We start from the raw sequence: 18561 nt of genomic DNA, 5'->3' as shown, positions 1-18561 counted from the left end.
TATTTGGCACATATGGTAGACTGTAACCGCCTGACTAAAACCAAACGACCTGGGCGACAACATGCTAATGTGGGCGAGAAGCTTGATGCTCAACATGCTAAGGTTGTGTTTGGGGAAGTCTTTGAGAATGGATCAAACAAACCAGAGGTTGTGGCCCGGACCACAAAAATGTCTTCAAATGTCTCTGTAGAAGATAGAGCGGTCTATCAAGCAGATTCTGCAGGTAAACTCTGGTGAAGGTGGACTAGCAGTACTTCAATTAAATATATATAAAATATGTTGTGCTGTGATGCCACCTATAGGTTTTCTTTAGTGGTTTTGGGTACAGGTATTTAATTGTCTGGCTTGCAGACCCACAAAACCATGCTGCTACAAGACATTGGTATATAAGTTAAATGTGAAAGTTTCACTTGATGGAACTTGGTGTAGAGCCTACTTTAGAAGTACAACTGCTTAAGACCTCTCACTTGTATTAATGCTCAAGGGCTGATGCTGTAGAGTACACAACAGCTAATGGGGTTCTTAACAATGCCTATACCATTGCTGTTAACTGGTAAAGCAGCTATAAAAAGTAGTTATTTGTACTGCTATGTAAGCAAGTTTAGGCTGAAATTTTGGGTTTCAACATGGGCTTCTCAAGGTGTTGACTCAGTTGTGGAACCAGCCTTATATGGCTACCCAAGGAACTGCAACATTTTCTGCTTCCATGTTTTTCACTGGGTAGGATTGGAGGCTAGGATGGGTCTTTATAAATTAACTAAGTATCATGTCTGTTTTTTTTTTTTAAACCTTTAAAGGCCTACCAGATGCCAATCTCAGGAATGCTTGGAACCACATGGGCCACACACTCTTCTGTGGTGAAGACCAGATGAAGTTCCAAGCAGTGGGCCCAGAAGCATTGCATTTTGCACTGGATCAAGGTATAGCTCCATTTTCACTGTAGACCAATATGACTGTTAGTAGGCTCAATTAAAAAGGCTACAGGAGGGTGCCAGTTATTTTAGGGGATGTGTAGTTTGAAGAATGCAAATGGGTGACTTAATAAGGAACCATAACAATCCAGGTCATGACATGTATGTGGATCTATACTGAACAAACTTGTTTATGGTGTAATTAAGTTGGGTTGCTTGATTTCAAATCGGGTTAAGGTAAATGACTTTTCATCCAATTAAAAACCTTCCTAAATAAAATGCATTACACACAGAACTAAGAATGTGTCCCTCCGATGCTGTAACGGTAGTTTTGCAGTGCTGGATGTAATGTTTCCTATAAAGCAGCTTGTGCTTAGAAGTGACAAGGTCACAACTTTGTGTTGACCTGCTTTTGATGTTGTGAATGACATAACCTTTACTCTCTCTCTCTCGCTCTCTCTCGCTCTCTCTCTCTCTCTCGCGCTCTCTCTCTCTCTCTCTCTCTATATATATATATATATATATATATATATATATATATATATATATATATATATATATATATATATATATAGCCCGTCTCTTGGTGCCTTTAGTTGCACCCCTCTACGCATTCCTAAGTATGTAGTCTGTGTTAACTGTCTAAATATTCTACAGGAAATGAGTCTCCACTGCCTTTGTCTCAAGTACCCAAAGTCTGTGGCTACTACATGCATAGGAATGCCCTTATACTGGTATTAATTGTTCCATATGGTGGCTGTCATATGTTGCAACAGGTATGACTCTTGCCAAGAGTATTAATGGTTGTTATTGCTATCATTCACAGCAATCAGATCTATAAACATTTTTCTTCTTTTCAGGGTGGAAGTTATGTGCTGCCAATGCGTTGGCATGACTACCCAGTCTCTCTGTGGTGTCCCAAACATAGTCCTGATCACTCTGCCCCTCAGAAACCAAGGTATTCTGCATACCCCAAGTTACCTTATGCATCGCCGCTGCCTCATCCACCTCATTTGTCTTACCTGCCCCCGCCACCAAACCAACATCTGCGATTCCCATACCAGTCTCACATGCCTATTCAGCCCCCAATGCTGCGCCAGCCTTATGTGCCCAAACTACCGCCAGTGGCTACCCAGCCTCCAGTGCTGCAGCAGCCTCCGGTGCCTATCCTGCCTCCGGTGCTGCAGCAGCCTCCGGTGCCTATCCTGCCTCCGGTGCTGCAGCAGCCTCCGGTGCCTATCCTGCCTCCGGTGCTGCAGCAGCCTCCGGTGCCTATCCTGCCTCCGGTGCCTATCCTGCCTCCGGTGCCTATCCTGCCTCCGGTGCCTATCCTGCCTCCGGTGCTGCAGCAGCATCCGGTGCCTATCCTGCCTCCGGTGCCTATCCTGCCTCCAGTGCTGCAGCAGCATCCGGTGCCTATCCTGCCTCCAGTGCTGCAGCAGCATCCGGTGCCTATCCTGCCTCCAGTGCTGCAGCTGCCTCCGGTGCCACGTCAGCCTTATGTGCCCAAGCTGCCTCCGGTGCCACGTCAGCCTTATGTGCCCAAGCTGCCTCCGGTGCCACGTCAGCCTTATGTGCCCAAGCTGCCTCCGGTGCCACGTCAGCCTTATGTACCACAGTTGCGGTCACTGCCACATTTGCCCAGCCTTCCAACTCTGCCGTGTGTGCCCTTGCATGGCTCTGATTCAAAAGCTCCTTGCCCCTACAAAAGCCAGAACCCATCAGCTTCACATCCCAACGTCTACCTACCTTACTACTTTACACAATATTCACCTTATTTTCATCAATCTTCAGCCACAGAACTGAAGCAGCCACCTGTCAAGAATCCCAAAGTCCCTTCTAGTCAACAATACCAGCACTACTTCCACCCCATACCTTACTTTTCTCCTCACTTCTACCAGCCAAGAATGCTTGACCAGATGTCAACCACTGCCAAACCTACTGAATCCACAACTACAAGAGCTGCAACTGAAGAACCTGTCCAGCCAGAATTTTGGGAGTCACCACAATTTAAACATGGCTCTTACTTTTCTTATTGGCCTGATTTTTATCCCATTGAGCAAGTACCAGCCTCTAAACCAGATGAAAGCTATGACTGAAATGTTCCCCCGCAGAACTGGACAACGATCCACATGACAGTTCTCCATTTTTAGGGTGTTTCTTTCAACTGAGCTTGCTGTAGTTCTGAAAAGTCTAATAAAAGGCTTGAATAATTATGCTTTTCATCTCTTCTGTGGGGTAACATTGCATTAGTCATCTAAAATGAAACTTGCCATCTGCAAAATTTACACAGCACAACAGGAATGCAGTAACTTGCCTACCTATAAGTGTGGCAATGAAGCTAAACATCTAGAATGACAAGTAGTTCATCTGGACTACAAGGCAATTAATGCATACTTTAAATGGTCAGCGTTAAAGATGAGGATGATGCACTAATGACCAGAGAATTTTATCTGGGTCCCACAACACTGATCAATAGTTTAGTCACCCCACAAGCTCAATACATGGAATAAAGTGCTTCTTACCCCTTGACTGACTTTTCTGAAATGAAAGACCTGTCGCAACCACTATTTGAGGGCAAACTGTCTTTAAGAGGCATTTAGACCCAGGATTAACTCTTTACCAGGTCAATTGGCTTTTGGTTTCTGGAGAATGAAATTACATTGCATGTTTCTATCTTGCTCAAACCTTTACCCCTGGGTGGATTGGGCCAGAACAGATACATTTGTATCGATGCTATATTCAGACAGCAATAATCTTGACTATTGATATTATTTGAAATGACCATTGAGGTGATGGACCAGGAGAGGTGATTTAAGTGTTGGGCTTGAGACCAGAGGATCCTCTGTTCAAATTCCAGCCTGACCAGAAAATCACTAAGGGTTCTTGGGCAAGGTCCTTAATCCCCTAGTTGCTCCTGGTGTGTAGTAGGTGCCTTGCATGGCAGCAGCCTGACTTTGGGGTGAAAGTGAGGCATTGCTATGTAAAGGCCTTTGAGCGCCTGATGTAGATGGAAAAGCGCTATATAAATGCAGTCCATTTATTTACCGTTTGGTTTATGTGGGATAGTGTTCCATTCCTGTTAGAGGTTCACTCATGTTTGTATTATGTCTCCAAGTTTTGCATTAAAAAAATGCTGTATTAACACTTGGGTGTCTTGAAGTCTATACATGTCTACAATGCACTTCAAAGTACCACTAGAATACGTTGTCTTAGATTATTTCTTTTATGACCTTATTTAAGTTAAGGCAATGAGAAAATGCTGTTTACATGGCTGGGTCTTATTCAGTTAATCGGATTAATATTACTGTCCATGTAGGGGTTGGTGCACTTTTTTCCAGTGTAGAAGGTTCCTGGTTCAAGGCTTGCCTGTTCTCCATGTAACATGGAGTTGCACCAGGAAGGGCAGCTGATGTAAAATGTGCCAAATCAACATCCAACTCCACCTTGGATCTGCTGTGGTGAGCTCAAGTGAATCAAGAGAGAAGGGACTTACTTTACTGTCCATGTAAAAGCAGCTACTGTGATCATACTTTGATTCAGCAGACTAACCATAAATCCCCTTGCTCTGCAGCCAGACCTAAATTTTCAGGTATATATGGCTTTATATTGATAGAGAAATCTGAATTAAAAAATAAAACTTTGCCCATTTTGAATACTTTTACAAAAACTACAGATGCAAACAAATCCATTTAGAGTTTGTAGTAAAGTGAGTTTTTTTTATTTGAAACCGATATTGAAACATAAAGTACATGAAATTTCAATTTCATGAATTCAACCAAAGCACAGCTTGTAGGGGAATGTTGGACAACCCAGACTCATGCAGCGGATAACTGAAAAAAGTCTTTCAAATGATGATGCAAGCACAAAATTTGGCACATATACTTTTGAAAAGGCAGGGTGTCCACTTGACTCTTCAATAGGCAGCCAGGTAGGGGTCAAAATTAAGATGCTCCAGTCATATTGAAAACTAAACCACCTTATTTGTCTGATGACAGAGATTCCAAAAAGGTATAGTTTGGACTGTCTGTGAATGAATGTTACGGAGTTATGGGGTAAAAACAGCAAGAATGGTGACAAAGGTCAATTTCAGTTTGTACAGGGGTCAAAAGTTAAAGTTGTTCTAATTTTGGAAAAAATAATGCAAATTATTGGTTGCATTAATGCATTATGTGTCATGCTTAGTGATCATGTTATGGGGTAACATGTCAGAATCCAATGGACATCGACATTGTTCAACCTTTACTTTGCAGACCAGGCATTCAACACAGTCAAAACTATTCCATTTATGAATCCTGTTAGTTCAACCAATAATTTGCATCACTCTTTACCAAAATTGGAGCAACTTTAACTTTTGACCCCTGTACAAACTGAAATTGACCTTTGGTACCATTTCTGCTGTTTTCTTTACCGCATAACTCCATAACATTCACTCACAGATAGTCCAAACTATACCTTTTTGAAATCTTTATGATCAGACAAATAATTTGAAATAACTTTGAATATGATTGGAGCATTTTTAAATTTTGACCCCTGTGTAATTCTTCAATTAACCCCTACCTGGCCACCTATTGAAAATTCAAGTGGACACTGCGTTTTCAAAAGAGTAATGTCTAAGGTGTATATGTGCCAAATTTGGTGCTTACATCACAATTTGAAGGATTTCTCTGTAAATATTCTCTAATCTGCTGCACTAGACTCCATTTGACCAATCGAAGAACTCTATCTAGACATTGATCTACTTAAACTGTTTTTTTTTCTTGTAATTTTGGTAAATAACTGAAAACCTAAGCTGCAAACAATGACTGTCCACAAACAGTTTTATTTCAGTTGTTCCCCTCCTACCATATACAAACAAAAAGTGCTTACTGCACATATTTAATACTGTATGAGTCACACAACAGTGGCAAGGACAAATATTCAATCAGGTGCTACAGATGCACCTGTTGCCAAGTCGTTTAACGCAGGTGCCACCTGTAGTTGAAGCTGCATCTGATTGGTTGATGACCGAGCACCAAATGTGCTCAGTATTATTATCTGTGATCCATTTGTGTGATATGGTCTCTGTCTGGCTGTGTGTGTGTTCTGTATGGCAGGTGAACTGGAAAAAAGGAGTAAAAGCCATTGTCATGCAGGAGTTACTCTGCTCTTGTGTTATTTGGCCCTGTGTTTTAGTGAAGACGTTATCAATGGAGAGGTAGTGAGTGAGGCCACGGGGAAGGATGTAACTGCAGGAAGGATTTTCTTTAACGGGGCAGAGTTTGACTCTGCGTTTGAATCAGCCTCTGTTTCTGACACAGGAGACGACGGCGGCATCCTGGATGTTGATTTGTATCAGTCAAATGGAGCTGGTAAGACTTGGCTGGCAAAGCTGTTAATGTGGTAAACTGCTTGCAATCCTCTGCTGATATAACTAATTTTTCTCTACAGGGGAGGTGGAGTGGAAGTCAAACCTGGATCAGGCAGCTGTTGAAGCAGCCTGGAGGAGTCTGCAGCCATCACTTCACTGTGGTGCAGACAGGATGAAGCTGACTGCTGCAGCACCTGGAGCTGCTCACCTGCAATGGGACATGGGTAAGAAACTCTTGTGGCTTTGTCTGTCTGAGGTATCTGCCAGTGTTTGTTCCTGGATAATCTTCTCTTTCTGACAGGTAATGCTCGATATCTGCTTCTGGCCCAGGTGCCTCCGCACTGCAGATATTCACTCCAGCAGAATGGAATGGTACTTGTTTTGGTTGTTCCCTTTAATGGCTGCAGTGTGTTCCAAGAGGTATGCATCTAATGGTGGTTTTTTTTTTTTTGTTAAGGCTATGTAACTCTTCCTCTGTAATGTAAACAATCTACCACAGCTTTCCCTTTAAACAATAGCCCAGCAGTGTGCTCCAGCATATGTTTAAGAACGGACCTTTCAGTTTCTGGGGTTGGGATAACTATTTGACAGGTGTGGTTGTTGACATTACAGCTTAATGAGTAATCAGACACATGCAAGTGCAAAAAATGGCAAACTGTGGTTAATGTTTTGTGCTGTATGCAAATTGGAACAATCTCTGGGTGTAGATATATTATGCATGCATGCTTCCGGTGGAATGAGGCTTTAAAACTGTTTCAGTTGCCTAGCAACCTTGCAAATTATGGCTCTTACCTGCATCTACTAATGAGTACACAAAGGTATGTATATTTTCTGTGCAGTCTGGATTGAGGCAAAGTTCTCTTCCCTTCACCCTCAAACTGCCATTTTTGGAAGTGCTTCCAGTATGAAACAAGGTTGTAAATGTATCTTGGTGGCTTAGTAACTTTGTAAAAGATTGATCTTTTAAGGTAGTTTATCTTAAATAGTTGGTTTGGGGTATAGTTTTTGTAAGTGGAAAAAAATGGAAATTTGAACAATACTTGGTGTTCTGAACCATGTTTTTTTTTTTTTTCTTTCTGGGAGTTTGTGCAGTAGCACATTTGTGATATGGTCCATTCTACAGTCTAATGCTTTATTGGTGCAATATTATAAAGTTTTCATATTTCTTTGCAGCCATTATTTTCCCCAACCCACTTATTCCAGTTAAGGCTGCTGGCTGGCTGGAGCTTATCCCAGCAGTCATTGGGAGAGAGGCTGGCAGCCTGTCTAAGGTGTACCCAGCCAATCACAGGGCTGACACTTAGACAAACATGCAGTCTCATTTCCACAATGACCAATATTTATTATTGATGATAATGAATTCAAACTGCAGTGACATTGAAATTCCTCCTGCTGCATTGAAGTAAAATTCCAAAAATGCATTAAGTTCTTAGAATGTTCAGCTTTCCACTTCCTGGCCATGCCTCTTATTCTTCTGGAACTCTTGAGCACTTTCAGAATTCCAATTATGGGATAATTCTGTAAAGTTTCTCACATACTGTACAGGCAAATGTATATGGCCATGCTGTTATGAACACATGTTGGCTTCAAAACTGTCATCAATGTATGTTGAACAAATTCATAGCTTTACAAATGTGGGCTAGGTCCTCCTTGAGTCTTGATTAAGTAGTCTATGAAAATGACATGATTACTATGGGATAAACGCTTCAAGAATTTGATGGTTCATTCAAAGGTCATGTAAGACAAATCATGAGCTTGGGCAATGTCTGTGGTGGTACCTTTCAAGCTCACCTAGGTTTGTTTCCTAGTAGCTGTCTGCCTTGTAGACTTCATGGTTGGGGGGGGGGGGTGAGGTGGCTGCATTTATATAACAGGGTCCCAAAGTGTGGTGCAGGGTTGAGATACTAGTCTAGGTCCCAGTACAAGGTTTATTTGAAGGTTATCCCACAATCTTGACAGATGCGACTCCTGTAAAGTTGGATTCTGGAAGGGGTTTTTTGTTGGGGGGGGGGGGTGTCCAGTTGTTGCTATATTGTGGCTCATTTGTATTTCCAATCTTCTTTCAGAATGGGAAGTATGTGTTGCCAATGACTTGGTTGCAGACACCAGTAAAACTCACCTGCCCCATATTGAGTTCTGGAAAATCACCTTCAATGTCACAGTCTCAGAAGCCCGAGAAACTACCATCTCTTCAGAGCACTTCTCACCAGCAGTATTTGAACAGCCCCAGAAGTGTACACAGCCTGTACGATCCCTATCGATATTATCATTACTACATGTCTCTGTTGGCGCCAAAGCCAAGTCCTCCACAAAAGCAGCCTACAGTGACTCACACTCAGGAACAACATGTGCATCCTTATAACTGGTACAACTATTACCCTCAGGTCCCAGTGTCCAATTCGAGGCCATCCAGTGGATCTCCTTCAGCCTCATTCAGCAAGCCGCATCTCCCATATCATCCTTATCTTCCACTGCCCCCACAAGGACCTACTGCTGATTATGAGGCTTATTATAACCAAATCTTCCAACCATCGCATGGGAGGCCTCCTCACAGCCAAAATCCCAAACCAGTGGGACTGTATCCACCACCCGATGTTGCTCATTCTGGCAGTGAACCAGACAAGCAGTGTCTCAGTTCAGGAACATCCACCTCCCAAAGCCCAGCAAGTCCCTTTATCCAATACCATCGTGATTCCTTCATCCCACATGTTGTTCAAAGTGGGAGTAGCAGACTGCCAGATGGACGGGAGTTTTTGCCTCCAGTTGGCTACACATCTGGATTTCTATCAGAGAAACGGCCTGATCTAGGCATAGACAACTGGCAATCCTTGTCTTGGTTTCGCCACTTGACAAGCAAAGACCATGACTAGTTTGAGAGGGGATGTAGGAAGAACAGTCTTAAACTGTTGTAAGAACAAAGGCAATGGAATGTCAGCCTTCAATTCCTGTGCAATTTCAGTTTGGTGTGCTGATGATATCCAATAAATGGGCTTTGCTTTAAAGCTGGTGTACTGTGCTTCAGTGTTAATGCTTTAACTTCGCAAATGGTTGAGTGAGAGGTTAGAAAGGGGGCAAAAGTCAAAACTGAATAGAACTTGGAAGACTTTTGTTGAATCCAACTGGTCATGTTCATGATATGAATAGTATGGGGAAATTGAGTCCAATTTCATAAATGCAAATTAAATTTACTTTTTCAGCATGCTTCCAAAAGCAGCCATTAGTAACTTAGTCCAGAGTAATGGGTTGGAGGTGACAAGGTTGAAACCAAAGTTGGTCTGCTGTGAAATTTTGTAATGGTTAGTTAAATGGCAACATGTGATCCTGTCAGTCATCAAAATGACTGGACAGTGAAAGCATCAGATGACAGGTGTTGTCACTGGAATATTTAATGCGGGTTTCCCTGTAACGCAGTTTCACATGATGCAGGCTTTCTGTCTTTCTCCATTTGGCTGTCATTTAAAGCATTATACTTCAGAAATAAAAGCAATATTGGCTGGCTATATGTCCAGCCTCTTGGGAATCTCAAATTCCTAGACTGACTTTCAGTTTATATCGCGACAAAGCTGCCTCAAGGTGGTTCACGTGGGTAAGGTCTAACCTTACCAAACCTACTGAGCAAGCACAGAGGTAACAGCGCTAAGAGGGGGGGGGGGGGGGGAAATCCTGAAGCAGACCAGAGTAGTAACCCACTGCTTAGAGTTACAAGCATATTAGTACAAGAGTATGTAATGGTGCAAAATCTCTCAAAACTAAGCCCACTGAGTCTGAGATCTTGGATGGGATGTTTCAGGAGTAATCTGCAGGGTAAAAAGCTATTCTTGATCAGATTTTAAGCATAGCGTCACCCTCGCCGGTCTTGTATCCCCACCTCCAGCAGCGACACTCCTAGCCATCATTGATCTGGTTGGTGCAGGTCGCATTCCCAGAGGAGTCTTTAATCTAGATTTTAATGACTCGAATCTGCATTTCCACAGTCGGATCATTCCACTGTCTAAGTGAATGCTCTGTAGTCTGCTGATATCTTTAACGTTAGAGACGCATGATAATCCTGAGAATGCAGAGTACAGGCTGGTATCCGAGAAAGTATTCAGCTTGACTTTTTCCATATGTTAGTGTTGTAAAATAGATGAAATTAATTTTTTTCTTAATTCTATACACAATACTCCATAATGGCTGGGGAAAAGTTAAGTTTTTGCAAATTTATCAAATATGTAAAAGAAACTAAGAAATCACATACATGAAGTATTCACAAACTTAACCATGAAGCTCAAAGTTAAGCTCAGGTGCATCCTGTTTCCACTGATAATCTTTGAGCTGTCTGCTTAATTGAAGTCCACTTGGGCTAAATTCAGTTGCGTGGACATGATTTGGAAAGGCACGAACTTGTCTACACGGAACAATAATATAAATGCAACACTGTTTTTCTCCCATTTTTCATGAACTGACCTCAGATCTAAAACCTTTTCAATACACACAAAGGACTCATTTCTCTCAAATATTGCTCACAAACTTGTCTAAATCTGTTCGTGAGCACTTCTCCTTTGCAGAAATAATCCATCCCACCTCATAGGTGTGGCATGTCAAGATGCTGATTAGACACCATGATTATTGCACAGGTGTACCTTAGACTGGTTACACCTGTGTGCTCCCATGTAGCTGTGAAATGCTCATTCATGAAATCACATCAGTTCATTGTTGCAGGTAATTAATTATACACGAATGAACAGATCACTATGAATGTCATACTCCATTTCTACTTATAACACCAAAAACCTGTACGCTGTAGCTTTACGTGTTTGTGCACACATTTTGGCACGAAACGCAGCCTGTGATCTCTTTCGGCTCATCACACTTGAATCGGTGATGTAGAATGAAAGCGGTAGGAGATCCCTTTAGGAGACAAAACACATAATAAAGCTCACTTAAAAATGATATGTGAGATGTGTATTAATGAGGCGTTATCAGCGCCGGCCTTTCAGCAGACATCCCTCAGCGGCCATCGTCCATCTCTGTAAATCTATCAAATGTGTCTCCTGCAGCATCTTATAACTACACTTTTCCTTCCACGAAGATGATGACAAGGAAAGCAAATAAGGAAAAGAAGGCACATCCTTCTCTCCCACCTCCATTTCTCTCTCCTGCTCTGCTTCCTTCCCACCATCTCCTCTCCTGCTCCCATCCTCCCCCTCCCTGCCTCTGTGCTGTCTCTCCCTCCTCCCCTGCATGGAGCTGCAGTTTGTCTGAGGGTCTCCTGGGTCTGGCATCACTGCAGCATAGAGAAGGGCAGGGCGGCTGTTTTCCAGGCGATGCGCTGAAAGATGGTGCACCAGGAGAAACGTGTTTACCAGGTGTGTGGATTTGTGTGTACATGTTGTGAGGTGCAGCATGTTGAGATGGTTGGTGTGTGTTGTTATCTAATATGGGTATGCTGGTGTGGATGAATCAGCCATACTGGATGAGCGTGTGACTATCGGTGATGTCTCTTTATCTGTTTTCATGTCAACAGTTTCATGTATGACCACCTATGGCATCTTTTTTTAATCGTGTAGTAGAGTTTCTGTGTGGAAATGAACTAGAATGGGAGACTGGGGTCAATTGTTACACATTTTGCCTGAGCAGCTGTCGATTGACAAACTAATTAAATTAGTGTACTACACACACAGTGTGTGTGTGTTTAACTGTCCCATTAATACACATTTTATGCTGTGATACATGGTTATGGTAAATTGTAATGATAAATATAACACGATGCGAAAATACCCTTGGCCATATGAGCATTGTCTTCTTTATAATATGAAGTTGTTTAATTGGTATCTCGGGGCAAAGTGTATGTGTGTGTGTGTGTATATATATATATATATATATATATATATATATAATACAATTCTTGTTTACATTAATTGTTAAGATCCTACTTACAATTTGTACATGTGCAATTAAGCCCCTCAATCATAAACAATATTTACATTTATGAGCTTTTGATGAGGAGGAGTTAGCGTTGAGTTAGCAGAAGTTAGCGCGCACGCTGAATTACACAAAATGGCCTGTAAATTACTCCAGAGGTGTTATTGGGTTACAAAAACAGTATTTTCAGTTTTAGAAGTGTTTATTTTTCCCTACCTTTTATATAATATATGACAAAGAGGTTATATATTTACAAACAAACAAAACGGTTTGCAGCTAGCCTGTGATGTCACCATGCTGTTGCCCGCAAAATGTCTTGTAAATGACTTCAGAGGTGTTATTATTAGTTTTAGAAGTGTTTATTTCTCACTAGCTTTTACTAAATATATGAGAAACGTTATATAAACACATAAATTAAGCATTATTAGAGAGACCTGCCACTGACCTCACGGTGCCGCTCTCCTCTGATTGGCTGTCACCTCGGCCATTCAAAAAACAAAACAAAACTGAACAGACTGAAACAGACTGTAACTTTTTAAACCTCTTAAAACACTGAAATAAGACAAGGTTAACCATCTTTGAACTTGTCCAAGCCCTAGACTAGAGAATGTTCCCTGTGAATTTGAAGACTTTGGCAGTAATAGGACTGGACTTGTGCTGAAGACAGACAGACAGATGGACAGATACAAAGTCTTTGCAATACCTGATGGCCATATTTGATGGCAAAATGAAAAAATTAAGCCCACAGTTTAATATTTTTAGTGAATCAAGACCTTAAAAATGTGTATTAATTTATTCAAAGAAATAAGTTAAAATTACAGCTGCAAGTATTGCCCGTTTTCATAATTTCAAGTAATTATTCTAAATATGAATTTAAGGAATTGGATAAGACAAAAAGCCGCACAGAAAATAAATGCATAAATTTTAATAATATGAGTTAGTTCATGTTATAAGTATAGAAAACAGGTTTGTAGTCTACCTGAAATCGATTCAGGTACAAGTTTAGTTATTTTCACATGAGAAGAAATAAGTTAGAAATTATAATAAAAAAAATTTAATTAAAGTCACAGCATATATCGTATCTCATATAGAAGTTATATCTAGTATTGTGCAAAAACCTTAGGCACATTAAAAAAACAACCAAATAATTATAAAATTAATACAAACTTCCAAATTATTTGTTAGATAGCCCTGATCATAAAAATAATATAAAATAAAGATCTTGTCACACTACCATTTATCTTTAAGGCTGAATTATTTTGCGTGAATGTGTTTTACAGAAATGTCATGTGGATCAAATCACTGGCTATTATCCAGTGTTTTGTTGTTGTAAGTTTAATCACATTTTAAATAATTGTCTTAAGAAAAAGTCTGCTTTATGTTGTATTTATTGAAATTTGCCCAATTTTGTCACATTTTTAAAAAATGGCATTAATTTATTGTTGTTGCTATTCTGTTTCAAATGTGGTCTTTTGCTGACATACTGCAGTAATGAAGGACAAAACCTCAAAAACCACATTTATACAAAATCACTGTGTTGTCGACTGAGGTAAATATAAAACAAGTTCTATGATTTCTATGAATCTTTAATCAAGATTTAAATGGCTCAAGAGAATCTAACTTTTATCTGTGCAGGCAGATCATCCTGCAGAATCTCTAATAAGAGAATGTTCTGTGGTCTGCTCACTTATTTTTAAACTTGGGGACACATGTTAATCCTGTGAATGCAGAGTATGGGCTGGTATGTAAGGTTTAATTAGGGGAAGCCGGGGCACAGTGGATCAGAAATGTTCTTTTGTGGCAGCATAAATACATTATGCATAGGTTTAGGTCATTCTATTGTGGATTTAATACAGCAAGTTATTGTTTATGAGGCTGTGTTATTTATCTCTCCCCAAGTGTAATTTACAGGTGTTTAAAATCTATTTTAAAATTTTTGATTCGCTGTGCCCCAGACACTAATTCATGGGGCACAGTGAATCAGCTTAGAATATAATGAAAAAACACATTGTAAAGATTTCTTCAAAATTATTAAATATATGCTGATGCATATAGAAACTATAATCCAGCAAACCAGCTATGTGTGTGTCTTATATCATGATATAAATCCTTTAGAAACTATTATAAATACAACGGTCATAATTTCTGTTCAAACGTGAAAGCAGTTGTTTATAGATGCAAATGATAGAAATAATTCATGGAAAAATAAATGTATAAACTTCAACAAGTAATAACTGTCATCCAGTTGATACTGGGGCTTAGTAAATCACTTTCTAGACTGATTCACTGTGCCCCGATTCACTGTGCCCCGGGTGCATGTGACACACGAGTCATGTTATCAAATAGCTGATAGACTGGAGAAGAAATAACACATGCTCATTATTTGGACGGGGTAGTCTTCTAACTAATGACCATTTTTTTGGGCCACCTTTCCTCTGACTTCACTTGCCACTTAGTTTTACCCTTAATGTATCCAAAAACAAAACACTAATTTATAAGGGGAATGTCTTTATGCATAAAAATATGGCATAACTGCTCAAATATATATGTAGTTTTGCAGATATAGCTACTTATTCAGTGCCCCGTGATTCACCCTGCCCTGGTTTCCCCTACAGTGTATCTGGAAAGTATTCAGTGCTGCACTTTTTTCACATTATGCTACAGCTTTATTCCAAAATGGATGAAATTCATTTTGTCCTCAAAATTCTACACACAATACCCCATAATGTCAATGTGAAATTTGTTTTTTGAGATTTTTTGCAAATTTATTTACATTTTTACTGACTTACTGCATTAATGAAGGACAAAACCTCAAAAACCACGTGTACATAATCACTGGGTTGATGATTGAGAGTAAATATAAAACAAGTTCTGTGATTTTTAATTTCAACACCATCACGTCAAGAAATAAACCAGAACTTCGGAATTAATTTTCCTGCTGTAAGATTCTCTGGCATGAAATTGTGATGAATGAGGAGAGATTTGAGCATGCAGTGTGCTGCATGTTGCAGTTTGCCCAGTGTTACAGCTGTACTGGTCTCCCCTACTTGCCCACTGACAGTTACTATTAGGTTCTTTAGCTGCACGTTTCACTTTGTTCTTCGAAGATAAAAAAAAAAGCAAGGACATCCGGGTGAAGTGGATGACCAGGAAGCAGCGCGTTGGTTGAGTGATTCATCAATTTACGTCACACCCTCATTCGTGCGTCACCACAAGAGCACATGCATGCACTGGGTGTATTTGAAAATCACATGCAGACTCAAACAGCAAATTTGGAGGTTTTATTCAACAATCATTAGTGAAAAGAGGGCTTTGATGGGTGTTTGACACAGACAGCACTGAGGCCTGATCAAGAATATGAACACTTGGCTCATTCCCACACTATAAATATGACCAGAACATGCAAAAGCATTTAATTCAGTAATTCACTGCGTCACAACAAGAACTGTGAGACTTGAGCTCAAAGGAGCTGGCAACAAAATGTTTACTCAGAAATGAAAGCCAAAATAAATATTATGGGAACAAGGTGGAAAACTCAGCAGAGGAGGGTGAGAAAATGGAGGAAAAGCAGAAATCAAAATCAGGTCAGTTATATTTGGATCTGAGGCAACAAAGTGAAACAACATGCTTGATGTAGTGGAATAAAGACGACTGGGAGGAGATAAAACAGAGCTGAGCTGAAGAGAAGAATGGTGAAGCATTTAGAACAGCTTTAATGGTAAAGGTACTTTAGTAGTAAGTCCCTTCGGCTGCTCCCTTGTTTGCACTTGGGGTCCCCACAGCAAATCCAAGGTGGATCTGCATGTTGAATTGGCACAAGTTTTACGCCGGATGCCCTTCCTGACGCAACTCCACATTACATGGAGAAATGTGGTAGGGGTGGGATTTGAACCCGGAACCTTCTGAACTGAAACCAAGCGCATTAACCACTTGGCCACCACCCCTGGTAAAGGTACTAGTACTCGGAGTAAAATCCCTGAGAAATATGACAGAGCTCAGAGGTTTGGACTAATTTAACTGATGACACAACAAATGACACTTTAGTATTTTAAACCAGGATAGATGATTTGGTTAGTCACAGGTCAGATGACTGATTTGCACATCAGGATTGCTGACATGGACCTGACCAGGTTTTGGAGTTGGAGGTGAATTTAACACAAATAAATTAATTAATTAATACTCCAATGCTGTAGAAATATAAACCAAGCTGGATCGGGTAATTGGCTTATATGTGTGGATGACTGGAGCCCATCCCAGCATGCACTGGGAGAGAGAAGCAGGATACAGACCGCATGTAGTTACAGTAGTGTTCAGAATAATAGCAGTGCTATGTGACTAAAAAGATTAATCCAGGTTTTGAGTATATTTCTTATTGTTACATGGGAAACAAGGTACCAGTAGATTCAGTAGATTCTCACAAATCCAACAAGACCAAGCATTCATGATATGCACACTCTTAAGGCTATGAAACTGGGCTATTAGCAAAAAAAAAAAAAAAGTAGAAAAGGGGGTGTTCACAATAATAGTAGTGTGGCATTCAGTCAGTGAGTTCGTCAATTTTGTGGAACAAACAGGTGTGAATCAGGTGTCCCCTATTTAAGGATGAAGCCAGCACCTGTTGAACATGCTTTTCTCTTTGAAAGCTCGAGGAAAATGGGACGTTCAAGACATTGTTCAGAAGAACAGCGTAGTTTGATTATAAAGTTGATTGGAGAGGGGAAAACTTATACGCAGGTGCAAAAACTTATAGGCTGTTCATCTACAATGATCTCCAATGCTTTAAAATGGACATAAAACCAGACGCGTGGAAGAAAACGGAAAACAACCATCAAAATGGATAGAAGAATAACCAGGAATGGCAAAGGCTCACCCATTGATCAGCTCCAGGATGATCAAAGACAGTCTGGAGTTACCTGTAAGTGCTGTGACACTTAGAACACGCCTGTGTGAAGCTAATTTATTTGCAAGAATCCCCCACAAAGTCCCTCTGTTAAATAAAAGACATGTGCAGAAGAGGTTACAATTTGCCAAAGAACACATCAACTGGCCTAAAGAGAAATGGAGGAATATTTTGTGGACTAATGAGAGTAAAATTGTTCTTTTTGGATCCAAGGGCCACAGACAGTTTGTGAGACGACTCCCAAACTCTGAATATGTATATATATATATATATATATATATATATATATATATATATATATATATATATATATATATATATATATATATATATATATTAGGGGTGGGCAAACATAAAAAATCTTAATCGCATTAACTCAGTGACTTTCTGCGATTAATCATGATTAATCGCATGGTATATGTGAAACCCAAAAATGAATTCAAAAGCCACTTAAAAGCACAGTTTTATTTGAAAATGTAAATGAACATTGCAAAAATTTTAAAATGTAAATTTCAACTGAAACACACTAATGAAATCAAATACAAAACCACTGGCAGGTCATTTGTTATCCTGTTTCATATCAAAATAACAATATTCATGTCCATGACTAAATGTACTAAAACAAATATGTCACAATTGTACACATACCACAATTTGATATGTGTACAATTGTGATGTATTTATTTTAGTATATTTAGATTTTGTTGTGATTTGGCACTTTATAAGCCGATTAAATTGAATTGAAATTGAACATTTTATTGAGTCTTAAAGTAAATAAATATGAATTTGGTCACGGGATCCTTAAACTTTATACATAATGAATTCTACATGGTGAATCCTTGATCTCTGGACATAAATAGGAATAAACAAAATCTGTAGTTTTTGTCAAAAGCATTTCCTTTCAGACATTATTGGCATGAATGTCTTTCCATATATCTGAGCTGAGCTTACAGCTGCTGTGCTTCACTTCAGGATGTAATTTGAAAAGAAAATACAGCACGTTTCATTTTGGGAGGAAAAAAAAACGTTAGTCGATTGTAGTTTCTTGTCTGTATTACATTTGGAAAGAGGCGTCATTTTATTCATTTTGAAGTTATTAATTCCGGCCGGACTCTGTCTCAGCCGCGCAGCGTTTCGAGCTGTGTCAACGGAGGACGATTCTCGTTTCTTGACAGCAACAAGACAATAGTCCCAGTTAGTGACTTTAATCCACACAAAAGTGACTGACGATATTTTAATGGCTTTGCGAGGGGTTAAGAAGCAGCTTGCCGTTTCTGAAGAGCAGTGAATCAAAGAACCAACGAGCTACTGGATCGAAGCATTGCTTCAATGGTTCATGGCTTCAAAGTGGAAAGAGTTTATTACAGTCCAAACCCTGAATATCCGACTTTATTTGTACATCCGTATGACTCTGAAACTCGGAAAATCCGTATAATTTACGGACTATAGGATGACATGAAAACCACCGAAAAGCTGTGTTCACCGCGGGGACACGT

The 18561-nt window shown here is 40.0% G+C and overlaps 2 protein-coding genes across 2 annotated transcripts in view; both read left to right on the top strand.

The window, feature by feature from the left end:
• The first annotated feature begins 12 nt into the window (after positions 1 to 12).
• On the top strand, positions 13 to 9131 carry LOC117521270. Its single transcript, XM_034182597.1, has 8 exons — positions 13 to 223; positions 798 to 920; positions 1569 to 1687; positions 1772 to 2832; positions 6087 to 6262; positions 6342 to 6485; positions 6563 to 6681; positions 8328 to 9131. Exons 1-8 carry the CDS (start codon positions 13 to 15, stop codon positions 9129 to 9131), a joined length of 2757 nt encoding a protein of 918 aa, XP_034038488.1.
• A 2310-nt stretch (positions 9132 to 11441) lies between these two features.
• The window catches only part of zgc:153615 (uncharacterized protein LOC777747 homolog), a 35769-nt gene continuing 28649 nt past the window's right edge, over positions 11442 to 18561 (top strand). The window contains exon 1 of the mRNA XM_034183295.1: positions 11442 to 11609. Within this exon, the coding sequence (XP_034039186.1) occupies positions 11580 to 11609 (30 nt within the window). The 5' untranslated portion in view covers positions 11442 to 11579. The remainder of the gene's footprint in view (positions 11610 to 18561) is intronic.

Source organism: Thalassophryne amazonica, chromosome 12 (assembly GCF_902500255.1).
Source record: "Thalassophryne amazonica chromosome 12, fThaAma1.1, whole genome shotgun sequence".
NCBI lineage: Eukaryota > Metazoa > Chordata > Actinopteri > Batrachoidiformes > Batrachoididae > Thalassophryne > Thalassophryne amazonica.
Note: the sequence above shows the minus strand (reverse complement) of the source record. Positions and strands in the feature narration are given on the sequence as shown.

Excerpts from the sequence above, each read along its gene's own strand:
- LOC117521270 (XM_034182597.1), top strand. The coding sequence starts at position 13 with ATGGTAGACTGTAACCGCCTGACTAAAACCAAACGACCTGGGCGACAA. Across the intron at positions 1,688-1,771 it reads GCTGTCATATGTTGCAACAG|GGTGGAAGTTATGTGCTGCC; the intron begins GTATGACTCTTG and ends TCTTCTTTTCAG. Across the intron at positions 2,833-6,086 it reads CCAAGAATGCTTGACCAGAT|TGAAGACGTTATCAATGGAG; the intron begins GTCAACCACTGC and ends CCTGTGTTTTAG.